The sequence below is a fragment of the Emydura macquarii genome, unplaced genomic scaffold, assembly GCF_026122565.2.
Source record: "Emydura macquarii macquarii isolate MOO-44397 ecotype Brisbane River unplaced genomic scaffold, CSIRO-AGI_Emac_v2 contig_1551, whole genome shotgun sequence".
In the NCBI taxonomy this organism is placed as follows: Eukaryota; Metazoa; Chordata; order Testudines; family Chelidae; genus Emydura; species Emydura macquarii.
In genome coordinates this window covers 17,814,869-17,829,876 of record NW_027131688.1, presented here as the reverse complement: position 1 = coordinate 17,829,876, position 15,008 = coordinate 17,814,869, and the positions used below count along the sequence as shown (strand labels likewise).

The 15,008-nt window shown below is 46.9% G+C and overlaps 1 protein-coding gene and 1 long non-coding RNA gene across 2 annotated transcripts in view; one reads left to right on the top strand and one right to left on the bottom strand.

Moving 5' to 3' along the window:
• Positions 1-301: 301 nt before the first annotated feature.
• ADSS1 (adenylosuccinate synthase 1) overlaps positions 302-15,008 on the top strand; it is a 38,121-nt gene continuing 23,414 nt past the window's right edge. The window contains exon 1 of the mRNA XM_067554963.1: positions 302-611. Within this exon, the coding sequence (XP_067411064.1) occupies positions 423-611 (189 nt within the window). The 5' untranslated portion in view covers positions 302-422. The remainder of the gene's footprint in view (positions 612-15,008) is intronic.
• On the bottom strand, positions 13,524-14,772 carry LOC137157726 (uncharacterized). Its single transcript, XR_010921215.1, has 2 exons — positions 14,504-14,772; positions 13,524-13,845 (listed from the first exon to the last, which is right to left on the bottom strand). It is a non-coding gene; the product is annotated as an uncharacterized lncRNA (long non-coding RNA).

Sequence of the window (15,008 nt, the reverse complement as noted above, 5' to 3'; positions counted from 1 at the left end):
GCAGTGTGTGTGTGTGTATGTGTCCAGCACAGCCCCGTGTGCCTGAGGCTGCAGTGTGTGTGTGTGTGTGTGTCCATTTGTGTGTGTGTGTGTGTATTTGTGTGTGTCCAGTGACACAGCCCCGACTGTCTCAGGCTGGAGAGGGTGTGTATGTGCGTCCAGTGACAGAGGCAGCCCTGTCTGTGTGTGTGTGTGTGGTGTATCCCGTGTCCCCCCGGCGGGGGGAGGTCTCTCTGTACCCATGTGCCCCCGCGCTCCGGGCTGGCCGGGCCGCGGGCGGGTGGGCGGCCCGCACGTCAGCGCGCGGCGCGGGGCGGGCGGGCCGGGCCCCGCTAGAGGTAAAGGGGCGGCGGGGCAGTCCGCCTGACACGGACACGGCTTGGCTGCGGGGCGGGCGGCGCGGAGCGAGCCAGGCAGGCCCCATGGCCGCCAGCCGGGCGTCCAACGGCCGCGCCACGCACCCTGGCGCCGGCGGCGGGCTGAAGCGGGCGCGCGGCGAGCCGGCCGGCAGCAGAGTGACCGTGGTGCTGGGGGCGCAGTGGGGGGACGAAGGCAAAGGGAAGGTGGTTGACCTGCTGGCCATCGAGTCGGACATCGTCTGCAGGTGCCAGGTGGGTGCAGGGCCGGGCCCGGCGGGGCAGCGCGCTCGGGCTCCCGGGCTGCTCTCCTCCGCCCCCGGCCTTCTTGCTGGCCCCGTTCGCCGTTACCCCGGGCCCGTTGTTATTCGCGTCTCTGCGATTTCCCTTTGCCCCGCGCTTTCTCCTCTTCTCCCTCCCCCCCCCCCGGGCCCGGCCCCCTTCTCCCTGCCGCTCCTGTCTCTGTCTTTCGCCTCCCCCCTTTTCTGTCTCTCCTCTGCTTTTGGTCACTCGGTCATCTCTGTCCCCCTCTCTGCCATCACTCCCTGGATACTGTCTGTCTGTCTGTCGATCGCGCTGTCTGTCTCTCTGTCCAGCACCGTCGCACTCTGTTTCTCTCTCCTCCTTCTTCCCCTTCCCTGTCTTACTTTCTCTCCCTCGCCCCTGTGCTCGAGGAGGCGCCTGTCTGCCCCAGCACTGGGCTGGGACCTCGCCCCTCCTCCGGTTGCAGACTGAAATGTCACTAGGAAAGCAAGAAAAAAAAAAGGCAGCCCGGCACTATAAATATAAATCGCTGACCGCTGGTGATAAGAGACACAAGATCCCGGCGTGCAGACAGGCACGGGCCGTGTCTGCGCGAGGCAATCTGCCGCCGTCTGACAGCGGCCGGGGGTGGGGCTGCAGGCAGCAGGTGGCCGATGATAGACCTCTTGGAGGAAAGGTTGCCGAAGGTGACCGGAGGTCGGAGCACGCGAGGCGAGAGTTTTCAAGCCAATGTGCCTGTGGCTGATCACTCCCCTTCTCGCACTGTGCCGTCCTGGTCGATGGATGCTTGCTTGCCCCTTTGCAAAATCCATCTGGCTGGGTTCTGCAGGAGTAGGCCCTGGTTTCTATGATTAGCAAGACCCCCGCTCTTTGGTTTAGGGCTAGCAGCCCTTTCCACTCGGTTGAACACTGCCATCTAAAGGATTTAATGCTGCAGTTTTGACGGCATAAGGAAAGAAATCACTAACGAAGACTGGTTGCTAATGCATTTTACCAGTTTTCTTCAGTTTTGCTTCGGTGTGTTTTGGATGGGCAGATTTTGTTCCCCCTGGAACTGCTTGAACCTCCCTTTAAAATCTTCTGAAGTAGAAAATAGTGAAAGGAAGTGATTTGGAAGAACCTTTTTAAGGTAGCCCTTTAAAATATGTATGTGTCATCATGGAATTTATTACACTGCTTATATTTATTTCTGATTTGGTCTGAATACTAAATGGAGTGTAGTTCAAAGGCTCACAACACAGACTTCTTTAGTATAAGCTAAAATGTGTGATCCTATTGTATCTAATATAGACCTTAGTGACTTTAAAAAAAAAAAAAAAAAAAAAAAAAAAAGTAAAATGTAAGCCTGAATCATAAAAGCACTTCTGCAAATGTAGATACTAATGCTTGTCTGAGGAAGAGCTCAGGGGAGCTGGAAAGCTTGTCTCTCTCACCTCCAGAAGTTGGTCCCATAAAAGATATTACCTCACCCACCTTGTCTCTCTTATTATTCAGATTGTATTCATACAAGTTCAGCTTAGTTAACAGGTTATAAGAAATGTTTGTTTAAAAATGCAGAAGGGCAAGCAGTAAACAGCTCAGATATCCTTGAAACTGAGAACCCCAAGGACATTTCCTAGTTAAACTTTGTAATCCAAGTTAAATATTAAGAATGTGGGTAAAGTATTTTCAGTTGCCCTGGTAAGCTCCTGGATCTTGAATCAACGTGGTAGGTTTTCCCTACAAATGGTGACTAAATGTTCCTTCATACTACTATACTTGTTTCCTTCACTATTTTCTTTGTACACTTCTATAGGCAGGAGTGTATGTGCTGTTTTAGAATGAATAGAGTGGAGCAGGAGGATTAGCTTTAAAAAACTTAATCTAGAGACACTTGATTTAGGAGCCAATCCTGCAAACCCAATCTTGTTTGTTTACTGTTTGCATAAGTCTCATCATTGAGAATGAAAAATCAAGGAAGTCTTTCACTTTTGTTTGGTTCCTTATATGTGAAAGGGACCATAATCTTCCAAACACATAAGCATGCATGTAACTTTACTCCCATAAGCAACCCCCCCTTGAATTCTCATGTGAGTAAAGTTACACATATGTTTAAGTGTTTGCAGAGTCAGGACCCAAGTTCTTAGCATGGCAATGTTTGGTTTGCAGATTCATGGGCATAGGCAACTGGGGACTTGGTGTTCGGGATTGCACTAGTAAATAAAGGAAACACTGAATTTGGAACAGAAGTTCTGTTATCTCACTTTATTAAAAGTGAACAAATTTTAGTTATGATGCAGAATTCTCAGTGATATTCAACAGCTAATGTTGTATAACTAGCGCTCCCCCCCTCCCAATAAACAAAAGCTGTCTACACACCTGACTGCAAAGGAATGTTATTTCTGTTAAAATAGTTGTTTCTGCTGGAATTAAATCTGTATTATGGGAACATATTTGCAAGTCTAAGGTTGTCAAGTACTTTCCATTTTAATAGAATTTAAATTTGGGGTCAAATTTGTGTTTGAGGATTCCTTTCAAAGTAACAATTGTTGTAACAAATTAGTGTTTATTCCAACTGGACTTTTTAATCAAACATTTAACAAGGGTTTTTAGTATGTGGATTTATCAATGCAAATCAGATTCTCACAGGTCTCAGCCAGGGGAGATAAAGTGGAAGTCACAAGGACTAAGAAAAGAGTGGAAAGCCAGGACAGTCAGGAACTCTGGAGGTCAGCTGCAGAACATCCAGGATCATCTTTTCATTCTGTCATGATTCTCAATGTCCACATGGGAAGTCTAGAGTCACCCTGGTAGAAAAATCAAATTCTGCATTGGCCAGCTAGATTCTACAATTCTGGCTGTGTTTACAATATTACATTTCAAAGGAATGGCAGAGCCCTAAACTTTTCTGGTCACATTGTTTCAGGTGGGGGTTTTTGGGCACATACTTATGACCACACTTCATGGCACTTTTACAGCAAGGAGGGCTAAAAACTAGCTTTAAAAATGAAATCTTAGGATGAAATCCTGGCCCAACTGAAGTCAATAAGCTTCAATTGAAATTAGTAAAGCCAGGATTTAACCCCTGTAGTATGCAGAATATAGGAAAATCCTTGAGTCTCTTCTAGTTCAGCAATTGCTTTATAAATATGAAAGATCATTACCTAGCTATAATCATGGACAATGCTAGAAAACACTTTCAATCTTCCTTAATTAAAATGCCTGCCTCATGTGGGCAAGTCTTGTTGTATATGCAAACCCAAAGAAGCAAATAAACTTTTTGCATGTAAAATGCATTTTTGTAATAACCCTGTAGAGTGGGTGGCCGTCCCTCCCTGGCAGTTTCAGAGGGAGACCCCACCCACTCCCTACCCTGCTCTGGCAGGAGTTGGCCCAGCCCAGGGCAGGGAAACAATCTCCGGGCTCAGGTGGGGCAGCCCAAAGGCAATAGCCTGAGCTCCAAGGGGCCACAAACAGTCTAGAGGCCCGTGGGTGGTCAGGGAAGGAGGAGGGGGACACAGGCCCACCCAACTCCACTGCATCCCAGCCCAGGTCCCTAGCCATGGCAGTGGGGTATGCCACAGAGTCAACAGGGTTCCAACCGCAACATGCTGACTCACTGTCCAGCCCCCCCCAGTCCGGGGGGCCCTTCCTCTGGGCTACTTCCTACCCCCTTTTCCTTGGGTACCTGGTGTGCCACTGTCCAGTCAACCTCATCAGGGTAGTCACCCAGGGGCAGGTTGTAGAACCCCTCAATGTCATCAGGGGGTGGTAGGTCAGGCAGCTTGTCAGGAGGCAGTTCCTCCAGGTCCAGCACTGTCAGGGCCGTGCCTCATCATTGGCCTCTGGCAACTCCAAGGGCAACTCCTCCAAGTCTTGGCCTCTCTGGATTACCAGTTCCAGCAGGGTGTTCAGCTCGGGGGGGGGGAGGAGGAGAGGGGGGAGAGGTACCTCTGGGCTCCAGGCCACCAACACCCAGATCTTGATCTGCTCACCTGGGTACCAGACCACAGCCAGATCTGTTGAGTAGAGAGGGATGTCCTTTTCCTCCAGGATCTGGCCACCAAGTAAGCTCCTGGGCCTCTTTTTTATACTTCCTGTCCCACCCCCTCGCTTCTGGGACTGTGGACAGGCAGTCTCTGGCTCCGCCCCCACAGGCCCGGCCTGTTCCTCCACCTCAGTTTTGGAGGGAGGCCACACCCACTCACCACCCTAACTACAATTATTTGCTTGCACAAAGCTAAGTGGGAGTACATACACAAATTTAGGTTTTTGAATATGTATTAATGGAAAGCAACAGAAAATTTGGCCCCACAAATTTAACTCAAAGTAAAGAAATTCAAAGATAAGTGGGAAAAGTGGGCTAATGTTGGCTTCTTCTGTCTAAGAATTGTAGCGCTCACACTAAAAAAATACTGTGCATTTATCTCAGCTCCCTGCAGTAACTCCACAGAGTGGAAACAGTTAAGGGGTCAGCTGAAAATGAACACTCTTGAGTCAAATTTCCTTAAAGTGCAGGTGGGTTTTTTGGGACCTATGTGGGGGTTTTGACTAATAGGCTATCAGGCATATATGTAAATTAATTGATTTTTAGCCTTCATCAAGATGTTGCAGCTTGAGGGTAGATTTCAAGTATAAAATATTTTAAATAGTTTGGCTCTCTGCAGTCATGTTAAGAATGTCAGAGATTCTATAATGCTGTAATTACCAAACCTGAAGAACATTTATGGTCTGCAGTGAGCTGATTAGTCACATGATGCTGGCTCTTTTCCTTGTTTTCAGGAGCTAAAATGAATTAAAGGAAGCTAACAGGCCATTAGAGACTTCTCTCTAGTTGCTACAGGGATGTTGCATGATCATGAAGGGGAGAGAGTTTGGTTTGCACTGTCTTGGACTGGAAGAAGTTTCTGAGACAATCTTTCTTGTACTGTGTGATTTCACACTGAAAATGGATGCTTTGCATCACAGCTGGAGTTTTCATACAACTAGAGCTGTCATAATTAGTCATTTGACACATTTTTTCAAGCCAATTTTTTTTTTAAATTTATTTAGTGAAAACAGAAGTTTTCACAGAACTGTCATTTTCTGATGTTCGGTTTTATTTTGAAAAATTTGAAATCGTTGTTTGGTTTTTGGTAGCCGAAAACCAAAGATTTTCTAAAGTTTTAAAATTTCAGTAACCAGACAATTTTGGCAGATCTACTGAAATTTTCTGGTTGCTAAAAACCAAAAATGTTTGAACATTCCTCTCCCTTATCCCTAACCCACCCCCACAAAAAAGTTGTAGAAAAAATGTTGACAATTTCATCAACATTTTTCATGGAAAGGGAAAGCATTACCCAAATTGCTCAACAGTCATCAGCAAGGCTCCATTGCTGATAAATCCTTCAGTGGTCCTCTTTTATAATAGTCAGTAAATGTAATGGATTTTGTTGCAGAGATTGATTGGATGAGCAAAGTATTGTTACACAGACTAAATGCCCACCCACATTTCAGACTGAAATAAGTATAACATTGATTCAGCAATACTGACTAGTTCGGGAAGGTAATAAGATTAAAGAACCACTCCTTTATTTGAGACTGCTGTTCCCCTCCCATCCATGCCAAACAGGAGACTTGTGAGATAAATGACACTTCTAGCTTCTGGATGTCTGGAAGCAAGGGTTCTTAAAGGATTCCTGAAAGATACAACCTGGCAGCTCCTTTAGGAATAGGCAGGAACTCCAGGTTAAGGGAAGTGGCTGGTGTAAGACTGAGCCCAATTCCATAAGCAGCAGGGAAAAAAAATGCAAAAAAAAATCTATGGTTATAAAAAACTACCATCAGGGTATGTGCTGTCTATTAGTTGTTCTCTGGATATATGGAAAACTGTAGAGAAGTCACCTATCTCTTGGATTATTTTCCAGTTAGGAATTGTCTCATCTTTACAATCTTTACAATAAAGGGAATGTCAGGCATGGGAAGACAGAAAAATTGTGAGTGATGTTAGTGATGAAGGCAAAGTGTTGTAATTGAAACAGATCATATAAATCCCATCATCTCTCATTATTTCTCTGTTGTGGTCCAGTAGTTTGACTCATTTGGACAGAAGGGATTGTGAACAGCACATTAAGATTAAGTATGTCACATGTTATCAAGTGAGGTGTTGAAAGGTTAACAAATAACATCTAAGGGGAAAGACTGTGGGATTAAGATGGAAGTGTAAGGATTAGTAGAATTTGGACCATCACTTACAGGGCTAGCAGGCAGCCAACATCGTCACACTGCCACTTGCTTTGATCCTGTAACCCACAATCCACAGAGATTTGATGCCACAGGAAGTTCCACCTCAAGGGGTCTGAATGATAGTGGTTTTAGCAATCTCTGATTGGCTTCTTGTCCCTATGTAAGACCATGGTGCATACCAAGAAGTGTCCAGGCAACAGTGTGGATCCTTTGCTAGCTGCCCAGCCTCTCTGTTCCTGATCTCCTGGTATTTTGGATTCTGACTCTTGATTGACCCCTGGAATCCCAACAGAGACCTGGATACCTGGTATTGATCTTCAGCCTGATGCTCAACCACTCTCTGATCCTTGCTTTAACTCCTGACTCTAGCTTGATTTGACCCCGATACTGGCTCTGACCCCTGGCTTCAGTTCCAGAATCTCAAATTCTTGCCACTACTCCTGCCTTTCTTTATCCAGGATCCTGATGGTTTGCCTGGAGTACCCCTAACCCATGGAGAAAGTTGTCCCTGTGGGAAATGCTGGGAAGAGGGCAACCCACTGCCTCCGTGTCCCAAGGGACATTAGACACATCTGAATGTGTTGACAGTCCACAGGAGGAACTTCCTATGTTGCTGACATAAATGGCCCAGCTCTTGTCTGAGAACCAGACACTGCAAGTGCAGACCAATCTGTGGTCTGGTTCCAGAACCTATGCAAATCAATGCAGCCTGGCACCAGCAGCATGGCTTGTAATTCTGCTGTTCTTGTGTTTCAACTGTGGAGAATCGGGTCACATGTTTGCCAATTGCCTGTCATGGACTCTCATACAGAAAAAGTCAGGAAACGACCAAGCCTAGGCCCAGTAAGCAGGCCCAACCTGGGCAGACTCTGCAATATCTATCCCACAGGCTGCTTTACACTTAATGAAGCACATCCAAGACACAGGGATCCCTCATTGCACTTACAAGTGCAGGTTGCCTGCACATTCCATGGAAACCCCAGCAAATACCACCTCAGTGGGTGCTGGTGGAGTCTGGGGCTGTGGACAGTTTTATAGATTCCAGTACATCACAAGCCTTGGACATCCTGCAGCAGCAGAAAATGGCCCCTGACTTTGTAGAGATGGCTCTCTTCCTGTCATCATGCCCACAAACTATGGAAATGTTACCTCAGAAGATGTTATCCAGGACCATAGGAAAAGTCTATAGTTTGGAGCAATCTACTCACCACACTTCAGAATTCTGTGTCTCATGGCTGGCCACTTACGACCCACACATGCTTTGCTGTGAGCAGAAGACTTTCTAAAATTCTGTCAGCAAGTTTAATTGTGCATCATCAGACATATCTTGGCTTCAAGATGCACCCCTCCAGCCTGAGTCCATGATGCTGCTGAGGAGCCAGAGAACCCAGGCTGTGGCCCATCTGTAACCCCTGGCAGAACAGACTCTTGCTTTTTCCATCAAGTATCATGACTATGGATTTTTTTAGAAGAATGTGGATACCCTACCACTGCACCATGGCTGTGATTGTCCAACTGAGCTGTAACCTTTGTTGCACATCTGCACCATGTCAGAGCCGAAGCTGGCCACTCGATGAGCCTATTTCCAGGACAATATGGCCAAAGGATTTCTGTCCCTCCACCTCCACTGCTGGCATCCCAATTCTTTTAGTTAAAAAGAAAGATTGAACCCTGCGTTTTATGTATGGATTACCAAGCCCTCAATCAGGTAACCATGAGAAACTGGTACCCTCTCTCACTCATTCTAGAATTGTTGGACCACATACCATCAGCCCAGATGTTTACCAAGCTTGACCTGCAAGGACCCTAAACCTGGTGTAAATCGTGCAGGGGATGGTGGGAAGAGCTGGTGGGAAAAGCAAGGGAAAATGGCCTTTCAAAGTTGGCGTGGCTACAAGTATTTGGCAATGCTAGTCAGTCTAACGAACACCGTGGCAACATTCCAGCACGTTGTGAATGAGCTACTTCATGACATCCTAGATATTGTATCTTCTCAGAGAGCCCCGAGCAGCATATCCAACACATACAGTCAGTTCTGGTATGGCTCTGCCAACATCACCGATATGCAAAGTTTGGGAAGTGCAGCTTAAATCAGCACTCCATGGCATTATTGGGTTTCATCTTGTCCCAGAGGGCCTCCAAATGGACCCCAGAAAGATAGATTTTGTTCAGACTTGGGCAGCTACCCAGAACATCAAGGAGCTGCAACACTTCTGGGGGTTTGCTAATTTTTATAGACGCTTTGTTTTTCGATAAGATAGCCCCATTGACAGCAGTCCTCCACAAACACACCTCCGTCACCTGGTCTCTGGAGGCTCAATGGATGTTTGACCAACTCAATATGGTCTTCACTCGTGCTCCAATCCTGATTCATCCTGACCCAATGCGAGTCTTCATCATCAAGACCAACCCCCTCTAATGTTGTAAGTTGGGCAATACTTTCCCAAAGATCTGGCCTGCAACAGCACCTGCTCTCTTGTTCCTATTACTCTCAGAAACTCACACCAGAATTAAGATTTTTAGATAAGGAGCTTCTGACAATCAAAGCTGCCTTTGGGGTAGGGCACCAGCCCCTCAAAGATGCCCCCCACCTGATACTTCAAGGATTTTATTATCTCTGTATATCTCTCTCTCTGTAGGGCAAAGACTCTGAATCCAAGACACCTTCGATGGCGACCTGTTCTTCACACGCTATAATTTTACCATCACCAAGGAGCCCAGAACAAGGCAGCTGATCCCCATTTCAGGATAGGGTAATACTGCCCCTGATTATGATCACTCCCATGCAGAACTCCGGTGCATTCCCAAATCCCATAATTTCCTGGATGCTGCCAGTCCACAAGACTCATGTCCCTAATCCATTCAGCTGTGAAAGAGGAGCTCCTTCCCAGGGACTCTGAGGCAGTACGTAAGAGACACCACCAGCTGCAGGATGGGCTGCTGATACACTCTACCAGGACGATCCCAACAGGAGGAGCTGTGCCTCGGTCATTACGCTCTGCTAGCTGACCACTTCAGTCACCTCAAGACCTATAGGTTGGTTGCCCACTCCTTCCAGTGGGCCCCAAATGTGTGCAATGATTCACTCCTATGTCAATTCCTGTGAGCTCCATGCTTGCATGAAGAAGCCATACACAAAGTCCCTATGCACTCTAATGCTTTCAGAAAACCTAGCTAGACCCTGGGCGGCCATTACCCTGGATTTTATAGTAGAGCTTTGTGTGCTGGATGGGCACACAGTGGTAAATCAACTAAAAAAATATCCCACTTCACCCATCATACACTTGCTTCCATGGCAATGTTCATCCATCTCCACAGACTCCCTGAATGTATCCCGTCCAACCAAAGACCACAGTTCATGTAATGGTTTTGGTGCAAAACTCTATGGTTGCTCAGAGTCCATGCTCAAATGTCCTCCATTTACCATCCACAATCTGATGACTAGTCTGAAAGTGTAAATCAGGTTTTGGAACAATACCTGCAATCCATTATGAATTATCACCTAAATGACTGGTCAACCCTTCTTCTCCAAGCGGAGTTTGCCTACACCACCACCAACTGTGTCTTCACCAGGCAGAGTCTTTTTTATGCAAACTTTGGGTTCCATTCCCATTTCCACCTAGTCAAACCCACCACCTCTACAAATCCCACAGCTGCTGACTGGGTCCAGCAGATCCATGAGGTCCAGGAGAATGCAAAAAAGGATTAAAATGACATGCTGACTGTTGGGAAGGTCCAGTGCTTACTGTGGGACAGAAGGTGCGACTCTCCACACACCTCTGCATGGACTGGCCCTGTCACAAACAATCACCAGTACCTCGTCCCGTATGTGATTAGCCAGGCAATCATCCCTGTGACTGTTTGGCTCTGATACCCGGATCCTTCCAGGTACACGCAGAGTTTCATGGGTGTCTATTAAAGCAGTTCTCGACAAATTTGCTTTGTAGTTAGGAGCCAGCCCAAAAATGAAGGAGCCAGACAACGTGGGCCTAGCAGCGGGGTGCCCTGGCCGGAACGTGGTGGCTGCTTGTCGGGTTCCACTGCTGATGGCAGAGGATGAGGGAGAGTTCCACTGCTGATGACAGAGGATGCAGGACGGATAAAGCACAACAACCAGTATGATTGCAAGCAGAATCCTTTATTCCCTCTTGCCTCCCAGCTTATATACCTTTTTAATCATCTTTGCCTACAAAATTCACACAATTGCTAATTGGCTATTATATGATTTCACCTACTTCACACGGGAACAGCTTACATATTATTGGTAGCTTCTTAGCTCACACAACTATCTTGTTTACGACCTTGAACACTTTCTACTATCTAGTGGATGGCGGCCAAGTCCTAGGAACTCGCCGCCAGTGAGGCCCCTGAGTGAAAGTGGCCAACTTCCAGCTCCTTGTAGGCAGCCTCACTTGACCCAGTGTCCAGCACCAGGCCTGCTGTAAGTGTCCACTAGGTAGCCATCAGGTCAGGGTACAAATAATACACTCCCACAGCTGCTCTCCCCTCCCGGTCCCACCCCTCTTCCACAACGTGGGCCCCAGCAGTGGGGTGCCCTGGCTGAAGGGTGGCAGCCACAGCACTCCCCCCTCCCGGTCCCGCCACATGGATGCAGTGGCGCCGTGGCCGGAGCGCGGCAGCCGCTCCCCCTGGGACCCAGTCTTTCACTGGGAGAAATACTAGGTGCCAGAATTAAATTCCTAGGTGCCATGGCGACCTGGGTTTGTTGAGCCCTGTATTAAAGCCATATGTTGACAACCCATTTGTGCATCAACACAGCAGTCTCTTCCCTCAGTGCAAGGCCAGGGTCATGATGAATATGTAGTCCACAAACTATTGGACTTAGATGAAATGTGGCTTCCTCTGATATCTCCTTGACTGACTGTGAAGGCTATGGTCCTGAGGCACAATTCTCGAAGTGAGCATCCCAGGTCCATGCACGCAACCTTATGGTGACCTGCACCCACAAACCCAAACAAACCCTAACAAACCCTACCCAGCAGCAGCGGGGGGCAGTTTGAGATGTAAGGATTGGTGAGACTTGAATCCAGGCCTGCAGGGCTACCAGGTAACCAACATCCACATTGCCACCAGGCAACAACTCTAACTTTGCCACACCCTGTGACCTACAATCCACAGAGGTTCAATGTCACGGGAAGTTCTCCCTCAAGGGATCTAACAGACAGTGGTCTTAGTGATCCCTGATTTGCTCCTTGTCCCAATATAAGTCCCTGGGGCATACCAGGAAGTGTGTCTGCAGGCAGCAGTGTGGATCCATAGCTAGCTGCCATGACTGCCCTGCTTCTCTGTTCCTGATCTCCTAGCATTGACCTCGGCTCGGACTTGGATTTGGACTCTTGAGGGACCCCGATATCTGGTATTAATCCTCAGACTGATTCCTGACTGTCTCTGACCCACGGCTTTTCTTAACCCTGATAGTGGCTCTGACCCCTGGCTTCAGTTCTGGAATCCCAAACTCCTGCTACTAGCCCTGGCCCCTTCACCTAGGAAGGAAGAAAATCTGAGGAGGAGGTTTACAGGTATCAAAGGCTCAAGCATCAAGTTGATAAACTGGAAAACAACATGAATTATGTTTCTCAGATATCTTATCAGACTTCTTAGATGCAGGTATTGGGAATAGTGTACTCTGGGGCATGTTCAAGCATATGCTGTGGGCATGTGATCTAATAAGAGAACTAAAGTGGCATAACTTAACCAGAGAGGATCACCCAGTATAAGGGTGTAATCTGTGATACGGATCTGGCATAGTGGATTTTAATCCATGCCCTTAATGTCCAGCTGTTTTAGCAGGGAAAAGGGGACATAACCAGACTAAATGAATGTGGTTGAAATACCCCATAGCATGTCGATCCTTGGCTATTGGGACTGTTTGCAGTTGAGGTTAAATTGGGGCAGCCTTCTAACTCTGAAGGGGGACTGGCCCTTCGAAGAGCTGCAGCAGGATCAGGGGCTCTAAGGTATATTTGTGCGCACACACACACACACACACACCCCAACTTGGATGGTGTGCACATCACTCCTACATGAGGATCTAGCCCCTAATGTTTAGTAAAGTTTCTTCCCAGTAGGAAAGCCATGTGTATGGACCCAATTCTGTGGTCATTCCACACTTAAGACTCCCACTGCTGTTAATCTTTTGGGGGTCTTGAGTATGCTGCAATTGCGGAATTGGGGACCCCCTTTTATTTTTGTGAGTGAACACTTCCATGATCCCTTTATATAAGCTCCTTGTATCCAAATGTGCTTACATCACTACTAAGGTCCATGAGGGAGGAGGTTCCATCTACTATTAGCACTTGTTTCTATAGCTACACACCATAAGGAATTTAAAACTTAATGTAACAAATTGCACACTATAAACATTGAAACGTAATTCTTGTAGCAATTCTGGTGCTTGTGGTGATACCCATCCCAAGTCATTTTTCATATCAGCCATAAATATGTATAGGGTACATCATATTATTATAGAATTTAGAACATGGTGACAGCTATTTTAAATTTAGGCCTCTCCTTTGAGTACCAATGAGATTATGTAAGGACCACCTGGATTATAAATACAGAATGAGAAGGTCAGGTTTAAAGTTACCAAATCTCCCTAAGAAAACAAGCCAATATGGTTATAAGATCTGCAAAATGTATTATCCTATATAAACAGAAGAAAACAGCTGAAAATTAAAATCAAGTGACATCTGTTTTATTTCATTTGTTATGTGACTGGCTAGCTGCTGCTAACTTGTTTACAGATATAAGAAAAGCAATGTTCACATCCTTGTTCACATTCATGTTCCTTCCCACAGGAACATCATTACACTTTTGCAAAAGAGAAGGGCTAAAGATGAGCAGACATCTTATGCTGCTCTGGTTTTAATTCCTCTGTTCTGATGTTCTGCTAATTTTTATCAGGATGTATAATTAGCCTGTTCAGGATTTTGAGTGTAACAACCTTTGATATGTTGCTTTCTTCCCATCTTCTGCAGCCCAGTTTTCCAGGGGGGTTGATCTGCAGGAGGAGAATTTGTATTTACAACCAAGAACTATTTAACCTTACTAGTATGAAGCATGAAATACAGATCTGTATTTAAGGATATTACTTTTAGAAATATTTTGTATATTCTTTTACAAGTCAGAAACTTTCTTCTGGTCTCGAGCTGTGTGTATTTGTATTTATTAATCATACTAATGATGAGCTCTTTAGGCAACAAACATTGTTTTGATTTCAACATCTTACAATTAAAAAAATAAATGTAGGAGGTTGCATACCTCATAGCTTCTGTAGGGCGGAGCTTATTGCACATACATCAGGGGCTCATGGCATCCCTCCATTCCACCCCACAAGCTCCCTGTGTGTGACCCTCCCATCCTCTTCTGTTTCAGGGACTCCCTGCAGTCCAATAGTATACTGTGTGTGCACCCCCCATTTTCCCCTCCCCCCCTTAGGTGGCTGCTTCATTCCCCCCCTGTTCCCAGGGCTTTGTGTGTGCCCCTTATCTTTCCCTCTTCCACATGGCAGGTATAATGGGGTAGCACTCACTTCTCAGAAGCACCCCTTTCTAGTTATACGTGAGCCTACAATTTCTTAGTTTGGAATGGGCACAAGCACCCCACTGGTTGAGTGCATGTCTACAATCACTTAGTTCATGGAACAGGGTGGTATTCACCTCTTGCAAGCACCCTCTTCTGGTCCTTCCTGGAGACACTGTCTTCCATACCTGTCCAACAGGGCCCAACATGGTACCCTTGCTTGGTCTGGTTAGATTCTGGGTTTACTCCTTGATTGGTCCCCACAGCCAGCCACAAGCTCCTTCTTAGCTCCCCCAGTCTTTGGCAGTCTTCTCTGGGCTCAATCCTGCCCACACTAAGCTGTCTGCAATCCTGCTGCTGCTGCTGCTGCTCTGCCAACCAGGAAACCAATCTTCCCTCTTCCAGTTCCAGGCAACAACTAACTGCCCTACCTCTGCTGTTCCTTTTTATATGGCCCTTCGGCCCCTGACTGGCTGCTTCAGCAGCCCCTCTGATTGGGGGCTTCTCCTGCAGCCACTCTAGACCACCTGGAGACTTCTCTGCTCTTTTCTGAGGTGGGGTGAAGCAGGGCAGCAAGGCCTCCAGCAGGGGGCCTCTGGACCTAGTCCACCCTGTCTCAGCAGGTTCTTTCATTTCCCTCCC